Raw genomic sequence first — 25628 nt, 5'->3', positions numbered from 1 at the left:
AAGTGGTTCTTTCTCCCTTCTGCATATTTCATGCTGTGTTTGTTTGTGTGAGACTTGGATTGTGGATTCTAGCTTTACTGTTGGATCCTCAATACTTTTAAGTTAAAGCATTATAGCTATAAAACATAATGAATGAAGAAAACATAGAAACATATTTATTATAAATTTCAAACAAGGTTGCTGAAGTTCCTATTTTTTTCAGGACTTTCTAAATTCCAGTCTGCAGACTGTAATGTTTATTCTTTTAAAGAGTTTACAGTTTTGTGATCCAGGACTAATAGTCTGCCAGGAAAAGAAGAAACTTCTCAATTACCTCAGCTGATTCCTGAATTTCAGCAGCTTATCTAACAGTATGATGGTGAATCCAATGTTTTGCCTCAGGATGCATCAGCTGCACTGCCAAGGAGTTCTGGGATGTCAATGGAGCATTTCAGATACTTACAACAGGAAGCTGCTTACAAGGCACACTTATCAGCCAAACTAAATCACCTTGTTTTCACCTCCTACTTCGTCCTAGTCCAAACAGTTCTAGAAACAACAGCTCTTCATCTTCTCATCCCCACTCACTAGCACCACTGAGAAATTCAGACTACATACTGTACTGCCCACTGCTGGTTTGGTAAATGGGAGTTGGCACCGTAACAGTGGCGATGGCAGGTGCTGCAGCTTCCTCTTCAGACTTCTCTTCCTCAATCCTTGGCACTCCTGGGGCGTCTGAGGACAAGTCATTCAAAATTTTTCTGGCAAAGACAGCGTGGTGCAGAGGTTTTAATAAAAATTATATATATATATGTGTGTGTGTATATTAAAGAAATCTGTTTGACACGTAACCTGAGAAACCTGAGAAGTGCAGTAACCCAGCATGGGAAATATGGGTGCAGAATGAAAAACCTGCACTATCTTCAAACTCTCATTTGGGAGGCAGCCAAGGGAGCCAGCACAGAGCAGCTGTGCTGATCAGCACCAGATACAGGTGCTTCTCACCAGGGTCTTCTCAGCCCAAGGTACAGCTAAAACAACCTTCCCTTTTTCTTAAAAACATCCTTCTCTCTCTTCTCTCTCATCCACTTGCATCAAGTTTCCTGCTTTTAGCCACAGAAAAGGTTTGAAGAAAGCAAAAGTACATCAAAACCTATCCCCTCACACCAGGGGAACTGCCCTGATTCAGAGACCATAAAGCCCTCATAAAGCATAAAGGGAATCAGCAGAAGTGCTTGTGAGGAGCAGCCAGTTGACAACCTAACACCTGCCTGGGAGCCAGCACCAAGTGCAGTGCATGTATTAAGCACCCATTAGAACTATTTTTAAGGCACCCAGCATCCTGATACCCTGATGTTTCACAAATTGGGTAGCTGGCTTATTCTCAGCTCATTTCTGTCTCAACTGAGGTTTCATCCTCCTCCTATTTACTTATCTCTTTACATCCTATGCCATGGAAAGACAATTGCAGAAGAGGCATTTCAATTTGGTGGTAAATCTAAAAAAACCCCACACGTTCCCAGCTTGTCTCCTGCTGTGTAGACAACATCCCTCAAGCAAAGTGCTTCTGCTTTTCACCTCCATACCTGTAGGAGGGTCGTCTGGAAAGAATTTCTCTTCTTTTCTGTGAGTCTGTGACACTGTCTACTGATTCCTGTGAATCTTCACTTTCTGCTATAGTGGAGATCTGTAAGCAAGAACAGCAATCAAGCTTAACAAGACACTTCCAATGCCTTTGTTTTATGGAAATGTTGACATCCTGTGAAAAACTACAACTATTCCAGAGTGCTTCTACCAAGGCAACGAGCAGGAAGGGCAGGCTGTTCAGCAACAGATCCAGAGAAGAATGACCACAGCCAGTTATCTACCCCTGCCAAACAGCCTTTATCTTTTAAATATTCCAGTAAGAAAATACAAACAGTAATTCCACACACTTTTTGCTTTCCGTAACTCCTTGCTTCCATCCATTTTTTAGTAAAATTTAGGAAGACAAGAAGTAGAACCAAATTAAGACAGCATGAACACAGAGCAAAATTCTGAGGTTGAGAAACGTCAGTTTGTAAGTAAATGGGTAGATATGTTATAGAGACACTGCCTTTCTGGGAAGGAAGATTGTAAAAAAAAGAATGCAGTGCTGCAATTCTGAACATCTGTGCTAAAAAGAAATGCAAAGATTTAAGAGGCTAAAATGTTTGTACCAATCACATTTGAAGAGCTTTAAATCTGAAGCATGCAAAAACTGCCAAAACATCTCCAGTACATAAAAATAGCCACTGCTTTCCAGAAGACTACAGTCCTGTAGAAATACACAAGAGTCACAGACAGTGAACTATCAGAAACTGTGTATCAGAAACACAGGTCACTTCCATGCACTGCAGGGAAGATTCCTAAAGGCTCAGAGAGCTTCCTGGTGCCAAACTCAAGTATCAGATCAAGGGCCTGAGGAGATGTCCAAGGCTGACTGACTGCCACTACCTGGCTTTGGATACTGCAGCATTCCAAACACCTCCTGACTCTGCACTGAGCCTGGTGAATTCCAAGCATGGTTTCACTGTCAGTCTCTCATCTTCCACCCCTGGGCTAGTAACTGGTGCACTTATCTGAAAACTGCTCACCTCTGAGAGGTTAAACCTCTAAACTTTTGACTCCAGTGGCTGAAGAGGACACAGCCTGCCAGAAACAGCAGCACTAGAGCTGACAAGGAGTAAACAAAGATTATTATCAGAATGTCCTAGTCTTAAATTATTCATGCCTTATTATTCTTAAAAGTAACACCCAGCTAAACCTCTGTAACAATGATGTACAGCCCTTGCCCTGTGCAGCTGCTGGATGCCAAGCAATTTCTGTTTCTGCAGTCAGTAACACTGGGTTTAAGTGGTTAGAAAGGAAAAAACAGGTACAGGTGTTGAAGATTTCTTCAAGCTACCTCCTCAGATTGCATTATCTGTCTCACTTTGCAGAAGAGAAAATGCTAAGGCTTTACAACACACTCAACAGGCAAAATTTTAAACCATTATATGAGAGGTCTGATAGGTTTGTTTTAAGGACCATTAACATACAGACATCTATTTTGTAAACCAATGGAAATATTTTCTAAGTAGCAAAGACTTTCATCCCAAGGCATCAGCCTCATTAATGATTAAGGATTACATGATATTAAAAAAAAATCCTTTTTGTTCACTTCAGAATAGTATGAACTTTTCATCAAGATATATGAAAATACAGTAGAGAGACAAAGTAGAGTATTACTGTGAGAAAAACCATGAAGCTGTTAAACTCACCAACCAAATTCTGGAGGAAATGAAGCTCAGCACTATTTGAAAGTGAAAAGTGGTTAAACCAGAACAGAAAACACCAAAACAGTCGGGAGCAGCAATTACTGCACAGTTTTTGCCTTCAAACATGCTCCTACAGTCTATGCAAGCAAAAAGAGAACCCGGGACACAGGCACATTGGAAACCAGGGAAATGGCAGGACTCCCCAAGAAGCCCCACTCACAGAACAGGAGTTTTCTGCAGCCAGTGAGTACCTGAACTGTCTGGACCTGTGGGGACTGGATGACTGAAGGCTGGGCAGCCTGGATGACTCCATGGACTTGCACAGTCTGCCCGTTGGGCAGCTGCACCAAGGTCACCGTGGGCGCGGAGGACGTCGCGTGAGCTGCTGGCATAGACACCTGCAACCAGGAGAGAGTGTGCACAGGTCAGGCTCTGGCAAAAACCTTCCATTTCACTACCAACACCACCTCTGGGGGAAAGAATGATGCCTCTTCTACACCCCAGTTGGGTGACCCCAGTGTTTCAGTGTGATGTAAAACCCCCTGACCTGCTCTGCAAACTAACACAGGATCTCTGCAGGCTCAAAGCACTTGTGCTTGTAAAACCACTGCCAAAAATGAGAAAAACCCAACTGCCTACATTTTGAAACACATTACTACCTTTTGAGTGCCTGAGTTAGGTATTTCCAGGACTTGGGTGTACTACAGACACTGCTGAGTCAAAGGCAGAAACGCTGGGGAGTGGAGCTGGTTTTGTTCTCACTCAGGAAAATGCAAAGTGTTTACCAGATGTAAGAAGTTAAAATTTTTGGGGAGTCATTCTAGAGACTAAACCACACAGAGTAGCTGGCAAAGTCCATTAAAAAAAAAAAAAAGGAGAAAATGGACTGTGTTTCCAGAAGCTCTGGGTGTGCAGTGGAAACAAAGGGGCTGTAGGCAGTTATTGTGGTGAAGTGTAACAACTCTACAGAACCTCAGCTCTTACAGATATCTCTGTCAGGAAGAACAGCTCATGTTTTAAACACTCAGCTCCTAACCACAGCTTTGGTTCTTCAGCACAGGAAGGACAGCAGGAGAGTGAGAGCTGCTCCATCAGGCCTCCCCCAAGACGTGGTGAGCTGGCTTCTTCCTTTAGACACCCAAGTCTGGAAATGGAACCATCCTCTGGTCTTCAGTGGCATTTTCAAGACACTCAGTCCAGGCAGCTGCTCTGTGAGAAGGGGCTGTGCTGCTGTCCTACGTAACCTCAAAGACCTGCTCAGGACCCAGGGCAGAAGTAAATCCCCTGCTGTCCCCAGGAACATGTGGTCACCAAACAAGCTGCAGCAGCTCATCCCTGGATTTCCATAAACATCCACCACTTACAAGGAAATCTTGTTTAGCAATGAAATTAAGGGGAATTACACGTAGACCTCTTTCCTCCACAGCCATCCCTCCCTAATCCACAAATCTGTGCGTGCCCTTACCTTTTTTTTTCCTTTTTTTTTTTAATGAAAACAGCTGCAGCATTACATGGCAGCACTGAAGTCTCATCTGAGAGAAACCAGGGCTGAGATTAGCACGAGAACACTTTCCTCTGGCAAATGGTTTTCCTTTACCAAGCAATCTTTCCAAATGCTGCATGTCTGACTAACCAGCCCTTGGCAGGGGCAGCAGAGCTGATGGGCTGGAGGCCACTCTGAGGTTGGATTCAGCAGCAGGGACCAACTTCAGCAGATGTCTCTGACTCATACCTTGTGGAACTGGAACTGACTTTCCTTCTGACTCTGAAAACTACCCTCAGCTCACTGAAAATGCAGCAAGTCAGCTAAGCTGACAAGAGAGGTGACCTTAGAGGAGGTAATGAAGGAATTAAATTGGCATAATGAGTTATCTAGACTTTCCTGAGCCTCTGACAAGCACCCCCTGATGCCAAACACCACCACTTCACACATTAAAAAGATCACAATAACATCATGCTGATGTGAAGAGGACAAGGAATTATGTGTAGACTGTTATATCACCTCCACAAGGGACATAAAGCCTGGGGAAAAGCTAAGGTGCAAAAAATATGGTGATTAACAACAGAGAAAACTGGGGAAAAACACAGCATATTCCTTTGTGGTTCACACAATTTTAGCCATAGCTGCACAGCTTTTCCTTACTTGAAAACAAACATTCTCACTGGAGTACCAGGGTAATTTTGCCCCAACACAGTACATGCAACCCACCACCTATCTGCAAATGCAGCTACCTGGAGGTGAGCATGTTGCACACCAATGTAAAACATTCTTGCTTCTCTAGAGGAAAGCTTCATGCATACCAAGTGAGAAGCATTTTGCTGGTTTTGAAAGAGAAATAAACTGCTTCCACTCAGTTCACACTGAAGTGTTTTTCACACCACCTACATCCTGTGCCTAAGTTAGACAGTGAGAAAACTGCCCAGAGAGGCAAGATGCTGCAGGGCAGCTGGTGTCCTGGAAATTCACACTGCACAAAATCACTCTCTGCTTTCCAACTGCTCCAGTCCCTGCTCCATCAGCTGAATGGAAGTGTGCTGCCTCTGGTTTACCAAAAGGTGTAACAACTTCAAAAGGACATCCAAGATTTATAAAACTGTGAGTGATTTGATTAAATGCTCCTGCCGCTTAAAAGACACCAAATTTCCCCAAGTGTAAGGTCTAAAAACCCTGTTTGTTCTTTGCAGTGAGCAGTTTTAAAATGAAATGGCCACAAAAGAGAGCTGCACAGATTCTGCAGTCATTTACACAATGGTGTAGCTTCTGCCAACCACCAGAGTATCCAGAAATGAAACCAGGTTCCAAAATTAGAGATGCATCTGGGACTGCATTTCTTGTCTCTCCAAAAAGATCTGGGGGTAATAAATGATCTACCCACTCTCTCTCTAAACAGCCAGTAATATTGTGATATTCTGGAGACAACAGGGTAACACAAGCTGTCAAATGCCAGGTAGTTCCACTGGATTGTAATGTTTATAATATTAACCAGGGCTGGTAAGATGTTGTATTTACTGCATGGTTTAGCTGTATTTTCAGTTTGTTTTCTTCTGCATTAAACTGACTGCTGTAGACAAGTTTCTAACAGAAAACACAGGAGCAGAACAATTCAGTCAATGTTAAGAAAACCCAGTAAATTAAACATTCTGAAAAAAATACCTTTCAGTGGTATGGCTGTGGTGAAGACTGGCAGAAATACTTCAGTTCATTATTCTGCTAACATGACACAGTTCACACACACACAGTTCTTCAGAACTCACACAGCCAAGTGTGATGGGAAGTTAAAAAGTCTCTACTGCTTGTAAAAACCTGAAAACAGATCTTAACGCAACCACACATCACTCCTGTTGCAGAATTGTGTCAGTGGAGCCTCCCCTCAGGCCCCTGAGCAGACATTAATCCTCTTTAAAAAAATGACCCAAAAGGCAAAACTGTTACAGCATAGATTGATACCTGGGCTAAGGTTGCAATCTGTGGTTGTGCCTGCACTGTCATCTGTTGGGTTTCTGCTTCTGTAACGGCTGCATCTCCACTCTGCTGGTTCTCTGCTCCAGATTCCATGGTCATTTAGTTACCTACAATCAAATATTTGTCATAAGTCTGGGTTGGTATGCAAGTCCATGAATCCTGGTGGAGCTGGCAGCAATCACTGCAGCTCAATTCCCATTACTACACACTCTTTCCATTTGCTTATTAAAAGGTTGCCAAACTATCAGCATTCAGGAAATTTTTTTTTCCCACGCCAGGTGTCTGCCTCAGGTTGATTTTTCTGTGTGTATTGTTTCTGAGATCACAGGCCCAGCCTCCTCCCAGTGATGAGATCAGCAAAAGGCATTTTGCTCATCTTAAAAATAACCAAACCAAACCAAAACACCAACCCAAGAAGCAAACTGCTGGAGCAATTGCAGTGGGCTGACCCAGAACCTCCACAATTTGGAGTAAGGACTGGGCACTGCCTCCCTGCCAAGGTGACAGACCCTGTGCCCTTCCCCAGCCTGCAGCACACCAACTGCAATTGCTTCCTGCTGGACACCCACTTTTAAGTCTTTTTCTGTCTGAACCAAACCTGTGACATCTCCACACAAACTGCCTCCACAACCAGCCTGTGTGTGGCCCTGTTTCAGACTTCTTCTGCTCAGTAGTTTTAAAGTCAGCACCGATAAATATGGAAGCCATCTCTACCTTGAACCTTACTGCAAAAAAATTGGGTTTATGTCTAGAGGTACCCAGCAGTTTTTCACAACCTCAGTTTTGAACCATCTCCAGCTCTCAATACACTCATATTTCTAAGTAATGACTGAGCAAGCTTAGATCACCAGAAGACACAATTCTATAAAAAGAGATTGCTTAACTTCCAAACCCATGCATGTAGGCAGAGTGCAACGAAAGCTAAATTCTGCACTGATCTGTGAAAACTACTTTTCAGTTCTTCTTTCAACACTGATGCGAAAATATTTGGTATATAAGCTTCAGAAGACAAGGAAATGTTCCCAGTGCTGATGCAGTGATACCACTGTACTGTACAGAGCTTCAAATCCCAAATATTAACAAGTGAGAAGGGATATTATCTCCAGCCACAGCCCTGAATGTGCACTGCCCTGTGGTGCCCCATCTACTCAGGCCTCTGGCTACCAGGAACTGACTGCAAACCAACAAAGATAAAACAGCAAAAAATGATAAAACAGCAAAGCAGTAGCTGCATTTCACATCAGAAGGAAGCAAGTCAATCAAATTGTATAATCAAAATCTGTATACTCAAATCAGCTTCTGTGTGTGTATGCAGACTAAAATGTTCTGAGTACCAAATACTTCGTTCCAGCACCAGTTTAGAAACTCTCTGGAAATGAAAAGGGAAGAATTGAGCATGATTTTTCTCAAAAAGAAACAATGAAAGAAACTTAAACATTTCTGGAAAAAGCAAATTACATTCTCCTAAGCACCTGGAATTTTGTTCTGTCTTTCCGTGTTGGAATGATTTTTACCCCACATAAACCAGGTATTAATTCAGCAAATGCTCACAGATAAACAATACTCCACCCACATGAACATACTGCTAAACTGGCCCTGAAATAAATCAATTGTAAGCTCACTACATTTTAAGTAGTCTAGATGCTATAGTTTTGTAAGAATTTCAAGAATAGCCTGTGTCCATATAAATATAACCCCCTTCTTTCCTACAGGCCCAAGCCCTCTCCACGTGGCATTTAATCCTCCAGAAAGCACAAAAGCAAACCCATGCACCACTGCTATCTCTAATATAAATTACAAAATGGTTTCTAAAGACTTTGTTAATGACAACAGCTGAAGCAATTTTCCATCCCAGCTTTAACACAAGTTACACTTTATCATTCTTAGTCCTCCACGTTATAGCCCCCTTATTTTTTCTTGAGTGTTCTGCAATTTCAAAAGTGCAAACTACAAACCCTTTGATTTTCATCATGCTGAACAAGATGCCCAGTTTCATCACTTTTGTTTTGCAAGCTTGCCCAAGATAAGCAAATCAATACCTGTCTCCCAGTTCCTATGCTTGCTCCATGGTGACTCCAGCCAAGAGACAACCTCATCAGAACCCCTTCAGGTACTGCACAAACTGAGCAGTGATGCACAGCAGAGCAGGATGAGCAATTTATCAGGGCTTAGACAGGGGTGTGCACACAGATAACAACAATATCCAGAACTCTTGTGGTTGGTTTACACCTGAAGTAGTGCTGGACTGAAAGGAAGATAAAAACCTCATGAGTCAGGATTTAAATCACTCTCTAATCCTTGAAAATCCAAATAAAGTTCTTCATGAGGGGGAAAAGTTTATGTCACATGTAGTAATTCCTGCAGGTTGCAGAAGTCTTTTGAGGTACCTTACTGACCCTTACTGATGGGTGAGTAAGGATGCTGAACTAGTTCTGCAGTGACTCCTGTAACCTCTGTTATTCCAGATGAGCACTGGAATAACTTTCCATCCACTTCTGTGTGAAGGTCGTGAATGCCCCCAAGCCTTCTGTGCTTTTCAGCTGCACCAGCTGGCACAGTACAACACACTACCCTCTTCTGTCCTCCTCTTCTGTCTTTTAACAGCGTGGTGACAACTCTGCTATCAGGCAATGCTGAGAGTGATGGAACATACACCATGTGTTAGCTACACCTTGAGGCAGCACAGCTCCCTTTGCACCTCAGAAACACTGCCACAAGCAACCTTCACCCACTGGGATGCTGACACAGGGCACAGAAAAGGTCACCAAACACCACTCTTACACACTGCTATTTGTTTTCACCTGTCCTGTGCAATTACAGAGGGGATTCCCATGAAACCTGTAAACATTTCCACTACAGCCACAGCCCCACTGCTGCTGTATCAACTCCATCCAACACCTGCCAGACAGAACACGTTCAGAGGAAAATAATCTTTATTTACAGCTAACACATGGGAGTCCAAGTAAGGAGTAATAAATGCTCAACAGGACAAGCCAGGCCCATAATTATCTCCCTCTGTCACTAATGACTGCAGTGGGCTGGCACAGGAGCTGCCATTTACACCAGAGCTTCTCTGTCATCCCCAGCTGGCTCTGCCCCAGCCCCTTCCCCCTGCCTTTGCAGCTCCTGCCCTCTCCTCTGCACAGGATGGGGTGACAGATGATGGACACAACCTGTGTCTGTTAATTTTTCTCAAACCTACTGCTCACCCCTTCTCTGAAGGGCCTCAAGACACAGCCCCTGGGTGATCACAGCAGCTTCAGGCCAAGTAAATGAACGGCCTCAAGAACCAGCTCCACTGAGCGTGCCAGGAATGGGGCAGAGTGGTCAGAGCATTTACATTCACACACAGCAATCACAGGGACAAACTGGAGAGCAAAAAGCTGGAGGAATCCTCCTTCTCACTGGAGATAAAATATTTGATCCTGAACTCAGAATTGAGTCTCAGTGCAGAGAGATCTTGCACGCAGTGGAACCAGCCCCCAGCTGAACCTGCAGCCCCACTGCTGCCCCATCAGGTGCTCAGAGAAGTGCCCCACAGCTCCTTCTGACTGGAAGAGCTTCCAGTGGGGGTGGAAACCCTCCCACTGAAGAGATTCAGATGTGCAAATGATGAAAGCACCTGGAGGAGCCACTCACGCTGCACGCTCCATCTCCTGCTCACTACAGAAGCAGCAGTGGCAGATTTTAAACCAAAAAACCCTCATTTGACAGCTCCTGCAGCAAGCACCCAAACCTCTGGTCACCTCTGGGTGTTGTTTTGGCATCACACACCAGAGCTGACACTTCCCAGGCAGAAGTGATACAGTCAGGAGTGTGAGTGGAGGTGGCTTCAAGGATCTTCACTGCTGGATTTCCCTGGTTTGACTCCACACTCCTGGTGCTCCTGGAAACTAGATAACTGCTGTTACCTAGTTTCTGCCTTGAAGCTTTTTAAGAGAGTCACTAACTGCAAGATTCATTTCTTCTGTCACGTATTTTATGAACCAATACAAGAGCATCCAGCAAGCACTTGGTACATGCACATAATTCCAGTTTAATCATTCTGCCTTCTCTAGCTCAATACAGAGCCACCAAGAGATGTAACTGAATTGTAACCTTTCCCTTGACGACTCTGAACTGGACACTAAAAGGAAGCATGGATCCTCCTGTCCAGTTAAAAAAAAACAAACAAAACATATATTTTAATTCTACTGATAATATGTATATTCATATTTTAGAACAAACAATCAAACGAACCCAGAACCTTTTCCTATTTAAAATATAATACCTTATCTAATAGTTGGAACGAATTTAACAAATAGTTACAAAGAGTAACAGTGAAAAGTGAACAAATGCCAACTCCACTGTCTTATCCCCTCCCTATCTAGAAATTCACCCAAAATACTGCCAAGCTTCACTTAAAGCAAAACGTCAAAAACAAATACCCATAAAATCATTGAATTACTATTATTATTATTGAAAATATAAGCAATGAATATGTTCTATTTACAAATGCTCTATCCTCATACTGAATGCAAATGATTAAAGCCTGTGATCCTTCATGTGTGACAGAATCATGATAACAAATTATAAACACTGTTAGCACAAAAACCCCAAAAGATGCCTGCAAACTGAATGCTAGAGAAAGCAGATGTTTCAGGATGGGCTGGGCAGTGTACACAATCTATTCACAAAGCCCTTGTGAGCAGGTGCTTGTTCCTGAGAATTCAGCACATCTTGTCATCCTTCCCCATCTGTTACCGGTGTCACGTTTGGGCAGTGCATTTATCCCAAACTGAGAGTGCTTTACTACAGCTCACCACCTTTTCCCTGGCACTATTCTTAGAGCATTAAAAGCACCTAATTTGGAACCTGATTTCTCGAAGTACCTACTAATGGCAGGAAGCAGCTTTCCTTTCATAAAACCAGAACCATGTGAAGCTGTCAAAACACCTCTTTTCTCCCCGTGCCCACTGGAAGCACTGTGGCTCACTTGGCAGTGCCCAGCTGCTGGTTGCTTAATAAAAATTATGGCAGCCGTGTATGCAAGATTTGCAACCTTTAAACATCCCAGCTCAGAGGCACCAGCTGGAGAAACTGCTGCAACCCCAAACCCGTGGCAGCCTGTGGCTCTGGAGGGAGAGACTCCACACACTTTGGCTTTAAAAGAATGGTTATCTCCAAGGTGGGGAAATAACTGCTGGCACTTGTCCTCAGCAAACAGCTCCAGGAGGGGTGTGACTGCTCCCCAGAGCTGCTCTTCCAGTGAGTGAAGGGCTGAGGGTGTTAAGATGGGGGCATTTAATAGCAGTGCCTCTGCTCTGTGTATGTGCCCCATCACTGGCTCCATGACAAATGATCAAGTGAACAAAGTTAAAGCTACTTTGAAATGATACAGAAGATCACCCAGCTCTATTTTGGTGCTCAGAGCAAATGAGATGCAAATTGTTAAAAAGTAAAACCCAGAGCACTACACAGCCTGGCATCAGGCTGGTTAACCAGGGTGCTCCAAGCACAAGGGCCAAGAATACAACCTGTAGTAATCTTACACCTGGGAGAGAGGAAGGAATCACCTCCACACAGGTATTCTCCTAATTGGAATCATTTCAATTACATACCAGGTATGACTTAGTGGAAGCATATGCAGGAATGTGAGCAAGACAGATGACCATATAAACACGTTTATTATTACCTGAAATCCTTCCACTTCCAAGTAATTTGCTTCCAGCCTCTGCTAATTTGACAGTGTGAAAATGTTAAGACACATCACATTTATCAGAGCAGCATACTCCAAGGCTGGACTGAAGTTTCTTAGAGACTACACTGATTAAAGATGACATTCTAATGCAATATGAATGTAAATTTATATTCTGAAACTCGAGCTTCTGGAGAGTCCCAGAAATTACGGGGATCTCACTGTGAACAAAGTAAATGTCTCCTTTCCCACCCAGTTATGAAGGAGGGCAACTGTCAACTATACAAAGTTGTTTGGTCTAAAACATGGAATCAGTATCCAAAATTCACCACCCATTTGTTCTGTTCATGTAAAAATTAAAAACCAAAACCAAACAAAAAACAAAGCCAAAAAAGCAAAGCAAACAAACCCAAAAGCTTAAAGGTTTGAATTCTGCAGAGTGAAAAGGCAATCCCAAAGTGGCACAGCTCACACTTGTTTTCACATCATTCTTGTCTCTCAGAATTTTCAGATCAGGTAAGAAACTCTGGGCAAGCATGAAGTTCCAGGTGCTCTCAGCAGCACAGTTAAACTTGACAGGAAAACTTTAGACAGAATCTGTGCCTGTGCTGCAATTTGTGTCTATCAGCCAGAAGGGACAGCTCCACTGCTAATGCTTCTAATCCACTCCTAAATGTCAGTGGCTGAAGGATTAATTCATAAAAAATGCCACTTCATGTATTTACTCTGCAAGCTTTATAGGCATAAACTGTTAGAACAAACACTGCTCATCCTGTTGGATGCTTGGAGCTCATGTGGCATCTCTAGAGTTAACCCAAGGCACAAGAGCATGAAGTTATATATTTGGTAAATACTGGAAAGCCTGGTGTACAAAAATAACACTTCTAATGAGTCCAGAAAGAAAACACAACAAAAGGGATGTTTCAGACCAATACTTTCCACTGTTTTATTAATAGATTACCTTTAAAACTGGTCATCTGAAAGTGAGATGGACTTAATTATTTATACAAAGCTGATAATTACTTACCAGATATAAAGTCAAATGTCTGAAACAAATCCAAAATTACCTGTTCAAGCAACATACTCTTTGCTATGATTTAATACCTTTGTTTGTTCCTTTTCAAGCAGTATAGACTATTTTTTACTTCAATGCCCTCAAGTAAGTGAAAATTTTTTAATTCTTTCTGCAGCTGGAGTGCTACAGTAGGGTATGTACAAGAAAAACAGCATTTCCTTACAAACCTTGCCCCTTTTCCAACTTCTGAATGCATCCTATTCACGAAACTTCCTGCAACATTAAGCCCAGGACATCTGGAGCTTAAACCACAACTTAGACTTGGAAATATTTTGAATGTTAAGATTGCTCTGGCATTGCTAGTTATATTGAAATAATTGTAGCTTGGTGCATTAGCACTAGCCTTGAAGCAATGGGAGAAAGATTATCTTGCTTAATGAACCAGAAGTAAATCTATGACCCACCCTCTCCCTAAAAAAAAAAAAAACAAACCAAAAAACAAAAACAAAACAAACAAAAAAACCCAAACAAAAACAAACAAACAAACAAAAATTACCTGAAAGGAAACGGTAATCAACTTTTGTGGTAAAAAATCAGCCTAGTGGATTCTGGCCCATTTTTTCATGTATTTTTACTTTTGTCTGGACAGTGCAGGTGAGCTGCTTGAATGATGTGCCTGCCAGGCAGATTGACTCTGCAAAACTATTGCCCCCAGAACAGAGAATCATTTACCCTGGTTCTCCAATACTGAGCCAGAGTTTCAGAGCTGCATTACCTGTGGGTAACACAGCCATCTCAATGGAACAGAGATGTGACTTGCTTGTAATGCTGAAGGTCAGAACACTGACCCTGACCAAGAGGAACCCTCCAGGAACCAGGAAGGGGCAGAGAAAGCAACACAACCTCTGTTCTGCCTCAGGGAGGCCAAGGGAAGTGAAAGGAAATCATCTGTATTCTGTCACTTGGGTGGTTCCTGCTTGACCAACTACTCTGCTTGAGAGGGGGAGGCTGGAAAGAGGAGGATTATTTTTTTTACAGCCAACAGGAGCTCTCTGGGGGCTGGGCAGGGACACGTGTTCTCCAAGCAGCCCCATCACTGCCACAGAAGTGACTTGCAGCAGGTCACATCCTTCACCCAGCCCAGGATGATGTGCCCTGGTTATGCACTCACCCCACATTAACCTAATGCTACAGCTTCCCTCCCAGTAGCTGAAATTACTATTTTAAACTCAGGATGACAGGGCCAAGACATCCAGCAGTTCATAGCAGCAGTGAAACCAAAGCAAGCTGCCCAGCTGCCTTGGGCCATCTGACAGGATTTACACCAAGGTGCTGGACCTGGACTCCTTCTGGAGCTTGGTCTTGCAACCGAACCTCAATTATTAAAAAGAAATTATATATCATTCTCCTGATCTGACTGGGCTCCTCATATGGAAAGGGACCAAGACCTCTTGGGAAGACTGAAACTGATGAAGAGTTCAACCACACAGGTGTCACCACCAGGCTTTCAAGAGAAGGCAACTCTCCTCTTGTTTTCTCTTCTTCAACTGGGACACTTTCTGTGGTCAGGCCTTCTAGCTGCAAAGGCAAACTGAGGTGGCCCTGGTCACCATGGACAGAGCCTGGCTCTTCCTTCTTTTCCCTGGGAATCACGGGTGTGCTGCAGTTTCCCCCCAGATGGGTCTCCTGACCCAGCTCTCTGCTGCTGAAGGGAGAAGCTTGTGGGTGCTCAGCCTCCTCTCCCTCCAGCCCTCCTGAGCACCTCAGTCACCAGCCAAGCCAGCTCAGGCAGGCAGAAGGAAAATAACCTGACAAAGAAAAGCAGGGCTTATTCCTGAGTTAGTGATTTCAACTGGCTGATGAGGTTTTACACAGAGCTGACACTACAGCCAGCATAAGGCACGGTGAGGACCACACACCCGGGAGCAGCGGGGAAGGAAGGAAGGAGGGAGCTGTCTGCCCCTTGAGAGCCACACACAGTTGTACCAGCTCAGAAGAACCCACAGCAACACGTTTCTGTACACACCACCCTCCTTCACATCTTCCCTTCTCCAGTATCTCCTGGAGTTTTCCCAGGATCTCCCTCAGCCCAAAAGAGAAAAATTTGGATGAGTTCCACAAAGAGGGGCAGGGGTCCTACTTCTATCATTTTTCTCAAGAGAAAGCTCTCTACAAACCACAAAGGCATGAATTTACACACCCTGCTCATGCTGCTGGCCACTTGGAGGAGTGGACAGACACCAGCAGAGTTTGAGGCCAGGCCAGCTACCCAGAGCCAGAGGAAGAATCTCCAGAAAAAGGCAAGAAAGCAATGGTTCCCACCCATAACTCCAGGGGGTGTATCAGACCAGCTGGGTGAGATTTCACACTCAGCCCCAAAGCAAGGTGTGAGGGAAAGCAAAGGCTGATTGGTTTTGAATAGCAGGAGAGGAAGAGAGAAGATTTAGGGCAGTGTCTGACAGACGAATGAATGTAACATTGGAGCCAAAACTTCACAGGAGGTTCTGGAGTTGCTGGAGAGATGATTAACAACCCTGCAGCACAGAGCTGGAGAGAACCGGGAAAGAAACTGGAACAAAGCATGTGAGAACAGAACTGAGGAGGTCAACACAATAGGTGTTAAAAACCAAAAACCCACACAAAAGGTGTTTAAGCAGGATGTATGCATGATAATAAAGTTTGGGAACAGCTGCTGCTTATGTTCATTTGCTCATATTTAGCACACTAAGAACTTAAACTTAGCTAAATGCTCCTGTGCTGCAGCAAGAGCCCCAAGGGCATCTATGCTGTTCAGCTTGGCTATAAACACAGCAAGAATTTAAGATTTTTACATAGGCTGCATTTTCTCCTTTAGCAGCACTGCTGCCCTGACCTTCTTGCTCCTTCCAGCCCCATCCCTTCCCCTGATTACACTGGTACAGGTGAAAAATCACCAAGCTCCCCACATCTCACTCTGTTGGATCATTTCCCTGGCCAGGGTTCCCATGCAACAGCCCAAACATTTGTGCCCAGACATGGGGGCTGCCTCAGCCAGTACCACTGTCAAAAGAAATGTATGTGGAGCTATGGTTTTAATCCATCAGGACAGCAGGTACACTTCAGAAACTCCTTCAGGCTGACAATTTGGGGACCTTTTTTTTTTTTTTTTTTGTTAGTCTGCTCATAAAAATAAATAAATAACTAAATAAAGAACCTGCTCTTTTCTAAGTTTAGAAAGCAATCTGACAGAGTTTCTGCCAGATGAGGAAAATCCAACCAGCCTTACAGTTCTTCCAAATGGGGGAAAAAAAGCTTTGCCAATAACCTCACTGCCCAAAGAAACCTCTGCTGGAACAAGACGAAGAGCATCAGAGATTTTTACACATTACTTGAACTCTCCCCCCAAAAAGCTTGCAAACATCTAGGGTAGGCTTGCTTTTTTTTTTTTTTCTGTTTCTTGCATGAAAGTAGTTTTGAAATAATTAATTATAAGGCTTCCTCTGAGGCTTTGTCTAAGCTAGCTAGTATTGTCCTGGCTTGGAAACCAACTGAAAAGTAATGAAAACCGGAACACCAGTCAGCAGGGCTCTCCCTGGAACTATTTTTGGAAATATTTTTCCATCTTTCATCTAATGGGCTTGATTTATGACAAACACCCAATCTCACAATACTCTCAGGAGAAAAACAGGTATGCTTATTATTTTAAGTGGTAAAAGAAACCCTGTACCTTTGCACTCTGCTCAAAATCAGAGAGCTCCAGGCAAGCATCAGAGCTGCTTCAAACTCGAATGTATTTATATATGTTTTACCTATGTATAAAACTGATACAGGCACCCAAACAGGAACACATTGCCTCCAAATTCTATACCCTCTCCACTTTTAAGTGGTCCTTCCACCACCCACAGTTTTCTGTTCTCTCCAGTTCACACAGGATATTAAACGCTGCACGGACAGGGAAAAAAAGCAGCAGCATGAAATGAGAAAATACTTATCTGTTTTCAAATGCTTTTTTACCTAAAAGACCAACCAGGCCCTGGCACATTTCATCTCCTGCACAGCTGGCAAGGCTGTTTTAGAACATGGAAAAATGGAAGGTGTCACATTTGTTCTCACTCACCTTTTTTATTTGCAGTACAAGCAAGCATTCTAAAAGTTCTGAAGAATAAAGCCTGATGCTTGCATGCTGGGAGATCTACAAAGATCACTAACTGCAGATGGCTTAGGTTTTCTTCACCACCACGAAGCACAACTGCACAGATCACAGGTAAGGCAACAGAGTTTTTGATTCAGGGAAAAAAAAAATCACTGCCTTGTCATGAAACCTCAGCTATATGCAGGGAGAGCTTCACCAGGGTCGTTGTGTAGATGAGGACTGCTGCCATGTCCCATCAAACTAACTTTAGACTAGGGGCAGAGAGCCAGCACTGCCTTCTCACTGCACAAAAGCCCTGAGAAGTGTGGCATGACCTCCTCTTGCCTCCAGAGATCCCAAAACCCAGGTGAGGTGTGAACATCCCCTTTGTCTGACAGGGGTGTCAGCAGCATTCCTGGTCAGGGCCTTGCCTGCTATCAAAATTTGCACCTAGAGCCCTGCAGCTACACCTGGGCAGGAGGAGGCTGTTTGCTCCAGGGCAAGATCAGAAACTACAGAATATTTTACATTGGACACCAGTCCCAGCAATAACTGTGCTGGTGCAGGCTTCCAGGAAACAGACACATTGATGCCTTGACAGCCTAAACGAGGTGCTTCTCAGGTTCTGTATCAGCAGGCCCCTCTCCCTTTTCAGACCTTGGGTTTGGTTTTTTCCTTTCACACAGGGTAGCAGACACCCTCATCACCAAAAATATGGGAACAACAACAACAAAAAAAAGATAGAGGTGAGATGCAGATCATTTATTACAGATCCAGACACAAAGCTGAGAGTACTAACCTAAACACCAACATCCTACAGAAAACATTAATGCAGTTAATGATGAAGAATAATGCATATGCAGAATAATGCAGAAATTATCAGACTCTCATTTCCTACATGCAAAAACTTAATTTTAGGTCACCTGTAAGTGATGCTTAGCACACACACAACCACCTCTCTGCTCCCTTTTCTCTGTGATCTGTGAGGACACAAAGGTGGTGAGGAAATGCAGACATCTGTGTTAGAAAGAAGCATGAATCCTAGAGCTTCCCACACAATTATGAAATAAAATGAAACAGGAAGTTGTGTTTCTAAGGCTACAAAAGAACAAGCAAGAATTTGGTGTCACATTTTTGTATTTAAAATGAAGTGCATGTTCCATCAAGGCAAGAATGAATGAAGTGCACCAAACACTATGCTTTATCTCCATCAGCAGCCACACTGCTTACTGAAGTCCTCAGGTGTCTAATCATCAATTACAACTCCTGAAACCCTCTTCTCATGTTGGCAGCATTCAGTGTGAAGAGATGTACAGCACTTCTGGCTTTTATTTCAAAGGAAGTGTTGGGAGTGACAGAGGACAGAAGCTCAGCACCCAAGGAACGACAGCCCTGCCTACACACGTGACTCACAAATACCCATCTTGAATTAAAACTTAAGTGACTTCACATTTTGCTGTAAAAATCCACATTTCTTGGTACAGGGAGAGACAGAGATTAGTACATGCAAGCAGAACCTCAAAATCCCTGTATTGTGAAATACAGTGGTTGTTGGTGACACTGGGACTGACAGAGACATCTGACAAGGCTCTAGTCCTTTATTTAAGGAATGGGAAACTTGTTTCTAAGCCCAGAAAAAAAAAATATTTGATGACAGGTGTTACTGCAGAAGCAGATTGTGTGCAGGCCTTTCAATATTCAGGAGAGATCAGAAAACAAAAAAAGAATGCTTTAAAAAAAAAAACCAAAACAGAAAGCAACAACTCAAACAGCACTTTTGGGGGAAGAAAAGTCATATGACCCAATGTCCTGGTTTGGGCCAGGGCAGAGCTAATTCTCTGTCTTGTAATTTTGCTTTCAGCCACGTCTCTCATCAGCCGTGACACCTATAAACTTTTTTTTTTGATCCTTGTATACACTTGAGAGGCATAACCACCTCTGGCTAAAGTAAGTTTTTTAAGAAGCGTACCCCCTCATTTTTGCTTATTACTGTAGAGAAAAACGCAGATATATCCAGTTCGAAAAGCAGAAATGAAGTCAACATAACCCCTTATGTTCTAAGCAACGAACCGGGACAAGAGCCCGGGCCAGGCTGTTGTGGGGCGGCAAAGCCCGCGGAGCTGACATTTGCTCCGAGGGCAGGGACGGAGGTGACATCCTGCTGGCTGCTGCGGAGAAACCGGCACCAGCAGCTCCCAGCCCGAGACTGACCGGCCCGGGACGGGCTCAAGTTCACTTCGGGTTAAAAATACTCCCGGGAGAGGCAGCAGCCGAAGGGAACGGAGTGGCTGCGGGGTAACCTGCGCGGGGGGCTCCGCGCCCTTCCCGCATCTCCCCGCTGCCGGGTGACAGAACCCCCGCGCCGCGGCCGTGCCCCGGCTGAGGGGAAACCACCGGACCCAGCTGCGGCTTCTTCCGTGCACACGTTTTGTTTAAAAAAATATTTTAAAAACCCCAAACAAAACACAACCAAAAGAAACAAAAAAAGCAACCAAAACCCCCTTCTCGTTACAGACCCTAGGAGCGGGACACCCCCCACGTACTGGCTTCCACCACGGCAAAGAGTTCGTTCGTTTGTTTATTTATTTGGTACAGCGCACTCGGGGCTCCGGGAGGGCCGGACCGGCAGGAGGGCTGCCCGCCCCGCCAGACCCGCGTCCCCGGAGCCCTGCCGGAGCCCCGCCGCAGTCCAGGCCGGCGGGCAGCGCCGAGGGCAGGACGAGGGGCGGCGGGGAAGCCGGCGGCGGGCCCGGGGGGCGGCGCGGGGAGGGGGCGCGGGTGGGTGCGCGGCCGCTCCCCCCCCCTCGTCGTCTTCCTCCTCCTCCTCCTCCTCCTCCACCGCCGCCGCCGCCGCCTCCTCCAGGGGCCGGGGGCCGCGGTTCCCCTTCCCCGCCGCGGTGAGCGCCGCCGCTGGCTGCCGCCAGAGTCGCCGCCGCCGCCGGGCCGTGTCGGCCGCCGCCGGGGCCGGCTCCCATCCGCCATTATCCTTTGTTCGCGGCGCGGCGGCGGCGGGGATGTTGCAGGGCTCGGCTCCATCTTTAAAGCGGGCGCCCCTCCCGCGGGCGGTGCAAGGCCGGGCCCCCGCGTCCTGCCGCCCGGAGGCTCCCCTGGTCCCCGCCGGGCTCCATTTCCTTCCCTCCCCCCCGCCCCTGTTTGCTGGGCGCCGTCCTCCTCTTACCGGTTACCAGGCTGCTCCGTCACTGCTTTCGTTCGCGCCTAGGATCTCGCCGCAGTTTTATTCTCTCCCCCACGTAACACACCGCGTCAAACTACACCTCCGCCGCGTCACTCACACACACACAGGCGCTCCCAGCCCGGCGACAGGCAGGCAGCGGCCGACTGAGGAGCGCCAGCCAGGGAGCAAGCGCCGAGCGCGCCGCGGCCCGCACGGAAAACGCCGAGCGCTCACGGAAAACGCCGAGCGCCCAGCAGGCGGCGGGAACGGCCGAGCGCGCCGCTGGCCCCCCCCGGAAAGAGCCGAGCGGCCGCGGAAACGAACGAAGAGCCCCGGAGGGAAGGCGGAAAGAGCCGAGCGGACGCGGAGAGGCGCGAACGGCGTTTCCGCCCGCGGCGGCCCGAGCTGGGAGCGGGGAACGGAGAACGGGGAATGGAGAGTGGGGATGAGGGTGGAAAGGGGGGGACGCGCCCCGCTTCGCACCCCCTGTCCCTGCCAGGCGGCCGAACGCTAACGGAAAGGGCCAGGCGCGGCCCGACCTCCCCGCTGAGGGTGCCCCGAGTTCTTACACACGCACACACACACAGGCACCTCAGGGGACCCCCGGCTCTGTGGGGCTCCCTTCCTTCCTGCTCCTCCCCTAACCTTCCTCTGCCTCTCGCTGTTCCCTCTGGGCGGCGACTCTCGTCCTGCTCATTGTCCTCTCCGGCCCGGTGGCCAAGCAGCCGTGGTGGCCCAAAACCGGGCAGAGGCTGCGTGCAGCTCCGTCGTGACAGGAAAAGCTCCGTAAAAGCCCCCAGCCCTGAGCAGTGGGCGTCCGGCGGGGCTGCAGGGACTGTCCCCCTGGGGCTGTAGGGACTGTCCCCCTGGGGCTGCAGGGACTGTCTCCTTGGAGCTGCAGGGTCTGTCTCCTTGGGGCTGCAGGGACTGTCCCCCTGGGGCTGTAGGGACTGTCTCCTTGGGGCTGTAGGGACTGTCTCCTTGGAGCTGCAGGGTCTGTCCCCCTGGGGCTGTAGGGACTGTCTCCTTGGGGCTGCAGGGTCTGTCTCCTTGGAGCTGCAGGGTCTGTCTCCTTGGGGCTGCAGGGTCTGTCCCCTCTGGGGAGGGCAGCAGAGCTGTCACACCGACATTTCCAGAGCTGAGGCGGCCGCTTGAGCCCATGGCGGCAGCAGCTCGGGAGGGACAGGCCGGGTCGGGTCTGTGTCCTCTCAGAGAAAAGGAACAGCCACCTGCTGTGGCCCTCAAACTCATTTTCGGTGACAGGGTTTGAAATGATGGAGAGAGGAACTTTTTCTGGGAAAGGTTTTTCAGATTGTTGGTGCCACCTGAGAGCGGGAAAGGGGCCAGCGGGTGGGCCTGGTCCTGTCTTCTCTGCTTCACAACCATACCTGAATTCACCACATCTCACACACTTTAAAAAATGAAATTCCTGAGCCACAGCTGGGTAAAAGCTACACCTGGCCTCGGAGAAAACGATTTTCCTTTCACAAAACCTGAAGATGGCACTACATAACAAGATTTGAACCTCCAGCTCTGGCACAGCCATCCCGCCAGCCACATCGGACTCTGATGTGCTCTTTGAATTACTTTTGCTCTCAAGCTCTTGTTTTATCAAGCAGGCTGAACTTGTTTTACCTACCTTAAAGTTAGCTTCATCTAACTCTATCAAAAGTTACAAGAGACGAAACAGAGCAAACCCAGGTGTGCTGAGGGATCTCAAGATCAAAGCACGAGGGATCAGAGTTGATCCTCCTCTCAGGAGGAGTAAAGTCCTTTCTATGAGGAAATACTTCCAATAAGCAGAACGAATGTAGTCATCTGAGTGCCTCTTGGGTGACTCATGGATTTCTTTCTCTCTTCTCCACTGAAAGTCTGTCAGCTAAGTGAGGAGTTTGCAGAAGCCATCCTGCAGCGGCCGCCGCTCCTTTGCCACCCAGTTTGGGCCCCCATAGAACAGGTAACTCCAGAGACCAAGTTATCCCAGGCTAAAAGGGATGCCTGGGGTAGACCACATGCCTGAAGTGATTGGAGATGACACCCAGTTTTATGTGTCTTTGGTTTCTTCATCTCCTGTCCCCTGCCTGAGGCTTAGACCTCAGGCTCGGAGTGTGGGTTCAGCCCTGACTCACATGGTTTCACTGGCAGGGCTGGGTGAACTTCTGTGAAGCCTTGTGATGGCTCTATGCCACATTCCTCCTTCCCTTACAGCTTTTCTGCTTTTATTTGGTTTGTTTGGTTTTTTTCTTCTCATCAGATCTGAGCAAAATCAGGACACTAAGCAAAGCCAGAACTTCTTTGGGAGTGGGAGTGAAAGTCTGAGCTGCAAACCCCCCTTACCCTCCCGAACATCTTTGTGTTCCTTTTATCCCTGCCTGCTGGGGACTCTGTAGGAGATGGGATAGGAATGAGGTGCCAGTCAGCCACACAGTCCAACAGGGAGAGGCTGGCTTGGGGAGCATACTGGAAAGCTCAGCAGTTTTCTTCTTAAGCAGCAAAGTTTTGCTCAATGATGAGTGAAACGCAGCAAGATTAATTACTTTACTTACACTCAAGACTCCGAGGCAAATTCATCAGCTTTGCAGCTTCCAGGTGGGTTATCCTGAGCAGTGGACTCCTTGCACACAGCATCATGTAGGTTGATTGCCTGTGGCCCAGGGTTCAGAGGGGCTGAGGGGTGACACATAGATGAGGAAAGGTTTGCACTTGGCTGCACAGTGCAGACATAGCAGTCTGGAACAATCGACACTGCTGACACTGACAGCATGCAAGATAATCTTTACCATGGAATCAGAGATACACACCTCTGTAAAGACAGCAGCACAAAAGTATTGTCTGTGGCCCACAGCCACCCTTGGGGATGGTTTGTAACAAAATCATCTGTCATCATCAAATCCCTGATGACAGTTTCTAGAGGACCTGTGTGATCTCACAGTGCAGGGAGTTTTGTACCTGTGTGACATGAAGCTCCAAGAGAGCCACTGATTTCAAAGCAGATGGAGGGGAAGGTAGGGGTGCCCCCATGTCCCTGTGGTGGACGTAGCCATTTCATAGCACAGACAAAGCACTGAACTGAGGACGACTTTCTGAGGGGAAGATGAGGATAAGAAAGGTATGTTCTTCCAAAGCCCAATGACAAAAACTTGTCTGTCCTTTCAGTCTCTGGTTCTGAGATAGATGGAGGCAAAACTTCAAAATCCTGTACAGAGCAGCCTTCTATCATTCTGTAGCCTCTCAGCACCAGCTAAAACTGCTTACTCATCAGCCATAAGGACAAAACCCTACAGGTTTAGTGTCTGCCACAGAGAACAAGATTCACTGGGCTCCCTGAGCACTTCATTACAGAAGGAGGTCTAAATTCACAGCTAACTCAGGACAAAGTAACCCAAAATAGAAATGGTTGTTTCAACATCATCCCACTTAAAGTTAGTGAACTGCAGCATAGGTCTGCCCTCGCTGCTCTCAGACATTCATCATTGCTAAAAGTAATAAATCTTCCTGGCCAAATAGAGGCTTCACAAGCAGGCAGCTTGCATGCTCAATTAGTCCAAGGAAATTGGTCACTTTGCTTAACCCCCTCCATGTGAAATACAGAGCCCCACTGCCACTCCATCCTGCTGGAGCAGGAGCAGGGATCTTCTGTTGATGCTGGGGACAGGAACTCCTCCATCCCCAGCCAGGGACACAGCCATTCCCCACCCTGCATCACCAGCTCTGTTTCTTCACTTTTCTTTGTCTTTCTCCTCAAGCCAAATTTCTTCTCTCTTTACCTAATCCCCACTTAACTCTTTCTGTTTCTGGTTACTTCCTTCTGAGTTAACTGTGGGTTTTGACCAAATTCCTTGCACAGCCTCCTCTCACTGCAGACACATCCTGCCTCAGGTAGCCCTGGCAACCACAGACATTGCTTTTCTGGTCTTTTAAGACCTTTTTACCACATACCTCATGGCTTGTGGGTCCAGGTTTATGCAAAAATTCTCTGTTAAGAGAATTTAAGAGCTAGAAAAGAGGAGAGAGAAAGGGTTTGGAAGTGGGGAAAAAAAAACAAAACCCAACCCCACTAGCAACACTTAAAAAGTGGTGCAGGTCAATCTGGAGCAAAAGGCAAGGAAAAAGGAGGGTGGGTGGCAGGAAGGAATGATTACCATGAGCTTTCCTCAGTTTCTGTTGCAGGTGTGTGCTCTCTATTGCTCATTTAGCTGGGTGAGGGAGCCAGTTTCTTCAAAACATGCCAGGACTCTGGTCTGTCTCTCAGGCTGCAGTATCCAAACAGCAAATATGGTCCCAGCTGGGCTGTGTTTATCGGGTTAAAAGGACCTGATTTTCTCTTCCACACTCAGGGGGAAAGCATTGTCTGACAACAAGAACTGACTCTCAAACCCCCTGCAAAAGGACAATCTCAGCCATTTGGTTGTGCTGGTACCTGGTACCAATCTCTGCCCTGATGGCTTTGACTCTGCCCTTTAGGTGGTGTCCATCTCCAGTGTCCATCCCCACCATCCATCCATCCATCCATCCATCCATCCATCCATCCATCCCTCCATCCATCCATCCCTCCATCCCTCCATCCATCCATCCATCCATCCATCCATCCATCCATCCCTCCATCCCTCCATCCATCCCTCCATCCATCCCTCCATCCCTCCATCCATCCATCCATCCATCCCTCCATCCATCCATCCATCCCTCCATCCCTCCATCCCTCCATCCATCCATCCCTCCATCCATCCCTCCATCCCTCCATCCATCCATCCATCCATCCATCCATCCCTCCATCCATCCATCCATCCCTCCATCCCTCCATCCCTCCATCCCTCCATCCATCCATCCATCCATCCATCCATCCATCCATCCATCCATCCATCCCTCCATCCATCCATCCATCCCTCCATCCCACAGGCAGGCTCCATCATCACCTCCCGTGGTCTGCAGT

The 25628-nt window shown here is 46.5% G+C and overlaps 1 protein-coding gene across 5 annotated transcripts in view; it reads right to left on the bottom strand.

Moving 5' to 3' along the window:
- The window catches only part of CREB1 (cAMP responsive element binding protein 1), a 32805-nt gene extending 11494 nt beyond the window's left edge, over positions 1 to 21311 (bottom strand). The window contains exons 1-5 of one of the 5 annotated variants that reach the window (XM_071747973.1): positions 20702 to 21311; positions 6706 to 6827; positions 3509 to 3655; positions 1566 to 1666; positions 598 to 740 (exon numbers count right to left, since the gene is read on the bottom strand). In XM_071747973.1, the coding sequence (XP_071604074.1) occupies positions 598 to 740; positions 1566 to 1666; positions 3509 to 3655; positions 6706 to 6819 (505 nt within the window). In that variant the 5' untranslated portion in view covers positions 6820 to 6827; positions 20702 to 21311. The remainder of the gene's footprint in view (positions 1 to 597; positions 741 to 1565; positions 1667 to 3508; positions 3656 to 6705; positions 6828 to 20701) is intronic. The other 4 variants (XM_071747972.1, XM_071747971.1, XM_071747975.1 and 1 more) reach the window with 4 other exon arrangements.
- Between the last annotated feature and the right edge of the window lie 4317 nt (positions 21312 to 25628).

The sequence above is a fragment of the Heliangelus exortis genome, chromosome 6, assembly GCF_036169615.1.
Source record: "Heliangelus exortis chromosome 6, bHelExo1.hap1, whole genome shotgun sequence".
Taxonomy (NCBI): domain Eukaryota; kingdom Metazoa; phylum Chordata; class Aves; order Apodiformes; family Trochilidae; genus Heliangelus; species Heliangelus exortis.
The sequence above is the reverse complement of the archived record's forward strand: the minus strand, read 5'-3'. Positions and strand labels throughout refer to the sequence as shown.